Source organism: Armigeres subalbatus, chromosome 2 (assembly GCF_024139115.2).
Source record: "Armigeres subalbatus isolate Guangzhou_Male chromosome 2, GZ_Asu_2, whole genome shotgun sequence".
NCBI classification, from domain to species: domain Eukaryota; kingdom Metazoa; phylum Arthropoda; class Insecta; order Diptera; family Culicidae; genus Armigeres; species Armigeres subalbatus.
In genome coordinates, this window is record NC_085140.1 from 299373049 (window position 1) to 299379854 (window position 6806).

The 6806-nt window shown below is 39.6% G+C and overlaps 1 protein-coding gene across 1 annotated transcript; it reads right to left on the reverse strand.

Moving 5' to 3' along the window:
* Window positions 1-4900: 4900 nt before the first annotated feature.
* Window positions 4901-6806, reverse strand: LOC134212477 (poly [ADP-ribose] polymerase tankyrase-1-like). The gene is made up of 2 exons (XM_062690381.1): window positions 6649-6806; window positions 4901-6570 (listed from the first exon to the last, which is right to left on the reverse strand). The coding sequence occupies exon 2, from the start codon at window positions 6567-6569 to the stop codon at window positions 4986-4988; it is 1584 nt and encodes a 527-aa protein (XP_062546365.1). The 5' UTR covers window position 6570; window positions 6649-6806; the 3' UTR covers window positions 4901-4985.

The following is a 6806-nucleotide window of genomic DNA, read 5'->3' on the forward strand; positions in this document are numbered from 1 at the left end:
AAACAAGTGAGGTAGGTAAGCATTATTCGTTCTATAAATTCTATCTTTATAGACAATTGTACCTATTGACTAATTTATGTATTGTGAACTCCCTGAAATTGGTAAAATTCTGTTTCATATAGACGGCTTTGTGGTCCTAATAAAACCTAATAAATCTAATAAAAAATAACCTAATAAGGTAAAAAAATGGAAAAAAAATGGAGTTGTACAAGACACGACCACTCGACATAAACGTAAAACCAAATATAGTACCACAGACAAATAAACATATACACTGAACATTCATTCATCAAATTCATCGTCGTACCCACATTGAGGCGATGTAGTCTGTATGCACAAAAACTCACTCATCTGTTAGGCACTTATATGCTTATAATATCATACCACATTAGCATTGAGCAATTCGCACAAATTCGTAGGTGGTATTGCGGATCTTTCAAAATTTTCCATTTTGCGGATTCCAAAGTTCTTCCGCACTATCAAAGATCTACCGCCAGCTTGAGAATTTTCAAAACACTGAAACAAAATCATGATATTTGTTTTGTCATCGTAGAATGCCATGCAAATCAGCTCAGTGGAAGTATGAAGTGACGCTGCGTAATTAATATGTTGAATCGTAAAAGAAAGTTATCTCTGGAACAGCAATAAGCCTGGACTATTGTATGAGATTAGCATCACTTTTATCCGTAACCACAGATATTGATTTGCAGGGTTGTTACGGAGATCTGAATATTTTCCGCGCCAAATCCGCGCCGACTAAATGAAATCCGCCATTTCCGCGCGACATGAAATCAATTCTGCGCAAAATCCGCTCGACCCAGAACTGACTTTTCCTATACGTGAAATATTTTGATTACCACAATTAATTGAACATAATCTCATTTACAGTTAAACCTCCATGAGTCGATGTTCTATGACTCAATATCGACTCATGGAAGCAAATTATTCCACACTTTAAAAAAATTTTCTGAGTTACTGTGATGGTCCCTCCAAAGAGCTTTACATGAATTTTTCCATTCCACATCTCGATATTTCTATGAGTCTATGGTCCTTCAATATCGACTCATGGAGGTTTGACTGTATTTGAATTTGTATCAAGAAACAAAAATAAAAAAATAGCAGAAACTTCTTGTGAATTTTATAGAACAATTAACACAAACTCCAACAAATATTAGTTCGGAATTTGTGAAGTCCTTCTTAAATTCTTGTGACAAGTTTGTCTAGGAGTTCATGAAGGAATTCGCCAATTTACATTTTAACACCCATTTTCGTAATTTTCCTGCAAGAATTCTTGTGTCGTTTTACTCAAATTTCAACTAAAATCTTCAAGATTATGTGCAAAACGAACGGTGGTAATTCTGTGACATAACCGCTAAGTGGACGTAGGACGACTCGACCATGCCTTTAAGATACATAATATGTCCAAATTTCTCACATCAACTATTTTGGATAAATAATCGCGTTGCATACCATTCCTTGGCAAAATCTTCTCATCAAACCGACACAAACCGAAATCAAATCTACCTCGAACAAGAATCATTAAAAACAATTCAGGAAGTATCTGTTCGGTCACGGAATATTAGCCTCGACAGTGGCAACCTTCCCACTGAAGGACTGCCTGAAATAAGCCACAAGTTGGCCCAGCAGGGATGTAGGGCCTCTAATCCAGGATAGCGACTGAAGGAGAACATTATTTTTAACTCTTAGAGCCTTGAAAAGGCTTTTGCTTCGCTAAGTCCAAAAGTAAGAAACGATCATTTCAAATAACCGCGAATTTCTATGGTGGTATAAAAAGACTGAATACTCTGCGACGAATACCTTTCTCTTATACCTTATTTTGAATCTCTGCTTCCCATTGGTGGGCCAATCAGCCAGTGTCTGGTATCCCGCTTCTTTGTCAGCAAAGCGTCATCATCATCAACGCGTTCGAGAAGGGCTTCTTCTTTTTACGCTTGTTGCTCGCTGCTGCGTCTATTTCCTAACGGACTTTTCGCTTGATACAGGAATAAGCCGGCAAGCGAGCTTAGAATTGCAGTTCAGGTGAAAAGTACGTGTTCTTTTCTGAGACTACATTGTTATTAGAAGATGGAAGGAAACACCCGGACATGGGATTTCTGATAAGATTTAGAATTGGTAACATGGGACGATCATTCAGTCACGTTCGCTTTGTGTGCGGTCAGTATCAAACAATGTTTATCTAGATATTTTTGATCAATGCCAAAAATCCAACATTTGATGAAAAATTGATTAATAGTTTATTAATGTTTGAGCTGTTATCGTGTTCTTTTAATCCAAATATCCAAATATTATGTGAGAGATTTGGACATCTTATGTTTTTTAGGCATGGTCAAGCGAAGTCCTTCGCGGATTCGAAAAATTATCCACTGTTAGTTTTGACGCTATTTATGAAAATCACGCATACAATTTTATCACTAGAATATTGGATTTGGCACCCAAGTACAATTTCTATCCAGGAGAGTGTTAAGCTTTGATATTGATCTCTATTATTGGCTCTCTGAAGAACCGTTTGTTTTTGGACATACATGCTGCATCATGCGGCTTTTCTTCAGCCTGTCTCGGCTCATCACCGATGCCGCCGGTCTCGCTCGCTCTGCTGCTGCTGCCGGTATCTGCTCAGCATTGCTGCTTTGTCGGGTCTGTAAGGTGGACTGCTGCTGTACTGGCTGGTTTCGGCTGATGATGGTGGCTTCGATGGTGTCGAGCCGAAAAGCGGTCGTTCAGACTTCATTCCCTGCTAAATGGCGTGAGTGCTGTTCAACCGATTATGCGGTTGCTCCGCTTTCCCGGTCAGAATGAAAGGAAAAATTGCGTTGCGCTATTTTACTTCGGCAGACCCAGCGGCTGCTCATTCGCTGTGTCTGCACCAATGAGAACGTGGTAATGGAATGATGCAAGAATTATGCGGTACCCATATTTATAGGTTCCTTAATCTCAATGTTTTCATTGGAAACAGTTTCATGCCTATTGAAACAAGTTTTGGGTCTTATCAAGCATGGACATGAAAGGCATACTTGAAATCTGTCGATTGAGTGGCTTACCGCAGAAATTCGTCCATTGAGACGAACGCTCAACACAGAACGCGGTCGATTTGAATATTTTGGAATGACACCGGTATAGTAAGAGGACTAAGTCCTCGTCAAAATTCATCATTCATGCACACATTCATTCCAGAAATTTCTACGGTGAATACTCTGGAAATTATTGGAAAATCCATCTGCTCTTGGAACTCTGCAGAAGTTGTTCCAAAATTATCTACATCTGAAAATTCTCCGGATATTCTTGCAAAGTTTCCTGGGAAATTAAGCGTATTCATTCGAATACTCGTCAAAAACCTATGGAACATTTTCAGGGACAACATGTGAAAATTCCTTCAATAATTCCTGGGAGATCGCTTTGGCCATTCATTCAGAAATTGATTGGTGACTTCCTGCGGACAAACTCCGGAAATCTTTCTAGACGCAATTTTAAAGATTGCTTAGAAATTCCTGTGATCATCGCTACAGGAATCTGGGAAATCGCCACGAGAATTTTGTGGAAATTTCTCACAGAATCTGTAAAAATTCTTCCGAAATACATTCGAAATCTCTTCATGAATTCCTGTGGCAATCGCTTTGAAAATTTCTGCAGACATTCTTTGGTAATTCCTGGATAACCTTCCGAGAATTGTTTCGAAAATTCAAGATGGCATTGCGGATTTTTGTCAGTGCTCTAAGAATTTCTGCGAAATTCCTCCACAAGTATCTTTTATATTTTTGGTTTAAAATGCTTTTTAGGCTGCAATATATTCATAAAATTCCTCATTGTGAAAATTCTTCAGGAGGTTTCGTAATTTTAAAAATCCTCCTGTAAAAATTCTTCAGGAGGTTTCGTTATTTTTCGGTGAGTATTCCTGCGAAACTAACGGGGTATCTGAAAATATCGCAAAAATACTCCTAGAATTGCTGCGTTTTTCAGAAATATTTTTGAAAATTACATTTAAAGTTTGAACGAATTTCTGGTGAAGTACTTATTTCAATTAGGCAGCATCTACATCAAATTAAGGAACATTTTTGTTATTATTCGTTTTGATGAATATGTACAATGAAAGCAATATAAAATGTTCAACACTATATCAGAATTCCTGACGAAAAAACATTCGAAAAATGATATGATATATCATGCTATGTGGTTCCCTCGATGGTTCCTTTGACGATAATGAATCAGATGTGTTTATTCTGTGTCTCGTATGAGGTGAGGCGTTTCGAATGAAGTGAGAATTGTCGATATGTACCTCCATTTAAATAACACAATGTGAGTAATTTAAACAAATATTTGTTCTCAACGACATTTGCTAACGAAAAAAGCCCATCTAGATTGACATAAACTAATTTTCAAATGAATTTTCACTAAAACTAAATCCGCCAAATCCGCGCGAAGCCCTAAAATCGTTATGTAAATCCGCGCAAATCCATGAAAACAAAATCGCAAATCGCGAAATCCGCGAAAATCGCGAAATCCGCGTGTCAACAACCCTGGATTTGATCAAAACTATCTCTTAGATGGAGCAATATGCACTCTAATAGTCGAGATTTGTTCTGGCCACGTCCTTGCAATCTGAGGAAGGAAAGGTGATTTAGTTGGACACCTACTTAAGAAAGATGCAGAGAACTCTACGACCTCATGTGCCACGGAGGTTTTGTTTGTTAGTTGGAAGGAAGGCTATAACAGTAGGAATAGTTTTGGTAGAACGTGAAACACAGAAAGAGCTAAGATAGAAATATAAAGTAGTAAAGGGACGAGTCTGGACCACGACCTCCTGCTAATAAGGCAGAAGCAGTAGCCACCGAGCTCGTCTTGGCACTTATATCATACCGACATACCGACATACCGAAAAAAAACATTGTTTACAATTTATATAAATTAAGAATGTGCTGATTTCCTTTTATTGTCTACTTATAATAAATGAAATTCTACCTTATCTATAATCACATATATCGCAGGTAGCGGATTAGATCCCGCGGAATATCAAGCGCGTTTATCCGTCCAATAAATAGCAAGTCCCGTTTTTTCTCATCTTCATGAATGGAACTGAGTACAGCTTTACGCACCACGTCTCGTGCTTGTCGCAGCAGAGAAAACTGCTCAAACTGAAAATTCTTGTCATTGTTACGGCAACTTCGCTGAACCAGTCCAAGGGTACCATGCTTGTGCAACAATTCACAGTACATGACTTTTTCCAGGTTTCCATCGACCAGCCATCGTTCATCCATGAACACGTCGGTGCAGAAAGTCACTACCGGATGGAAGAACTTGGCCTGCAAATGCAAATCGCTAGCCGAACAGGTCATAGTTAGAAGAACCGTATCCGCTTCTACCGAGGTTATCTCGATCATCTTGCTGACGACCGTTTCATAGCGTGTCAATTCTGCTGCACTCAACGGTTCATTCTGGTCACTTTCGTCGACAATTAGGACGTTTTTTATCACGTCCAAGGTTTCGGAAAGATGGTCAGAGAAAAAGTAAACCAAGTGTTTCACAAAGTCCAGATACTCGAGTAGCATCCGCAACTTCTTCCCATTATCATTCTCACGAATTGCCGCAACACTGAGAGCCACCAATTCGTTCTGTATCAACGAATGACTGTAGATCACTTCATAGTTCATAAAGTCGTCCTGTAACCGTCGGATGCCTTCATCATCCGAGAGCAGCAACGCGAGGAAATGGTAAAGATTCTTGTTCACCCGGTCACTGAACCTACTTGTGTGATACTGATCCTGTGGCCCTTCCAACAACTCTTTCGCTAAGCGACATTTATCAGGATTGGATTCCCATTTTAGAGCTACATCAACAAAATAAGGTACAAGTGACGTCGAACGATAGCTGAGCAGCGCAACGGCGTAAATGTCCTCCATTCGGTACCTCTGGCGATATTCCTGCTTTCTGTGCATGTAGTTGAACAAAAGCTTGAAACAAGCAATCTTGGTTTTGAGGTCGTAATTTCCTCGAGCGGCCAACATTTCAAGGGCATCGATGTCGTTCTCCGATCTTACATTTGCATCGGCATGACCCACGTAGAGTAGGTGTATCAAAATTTCCACGGTCCCATATTCCAATGCAGCATGCAGAGGCGTTTCACCGGAAAAATCCGGAGCATTTACATTGGCTTCATTGTCGACTAACAGTTCAACCAGGCTTAAGTTTCGCTTCTCAACAGCAATATGAAGCGGAGTGACAAATTCATTATTGGACACATTCACAAGGGTGACGTTCTTCACCAAAAGTAATTCTGCAATCTCAATCGGGACTTGCTTCATACAAGCAAGAAAGAGCGCCGTACGACCTTCATAGCAACGAGCCTTCACATCGATGTCCGTTTTGGAAAGCAGCAGCTCGACGCATTCCATATTTGCACTGACCACGGCATGGTGCAGTAGGGTCCAGTTGTGATTATCACGAAAGTGTCCGATCTTGATAAGTCGATTTTTATTAGACTTGCGTTGCAAACACTGCTGGAGCGCAATCGGATCACCAGTTGCTGCGGCTTGCCAAATGTTTTTCCCCGCGGACATACTTGAATGTAAGGAATATATCATTAGTGGTCGGTAGAAGGTAATTCAGGTAGAAGTAAATTTTAACCAGTTTGCTTACCTGTATGTACGAAACGTTCGAATTTAATTTATCTTATCGAAAAAACATTGTTAGGAAATTGCGCATAGCGACTACAAAAATGTTTATTTATTTACCTTTGAGATCTCACGTCACACGTTCATTTAAGTCTACTCAAAAGTGAGTCTGTCAAAGGCATC

Coding starts and splice junctions, on each gene's coding strand:
- LOC134212477 (XM_062690381.1), bottom strand. CDS start 6,569: ATGTCCGCGGGGAAAAACATTTGGCAAGCCGCAGCAACTGGTGATCCG.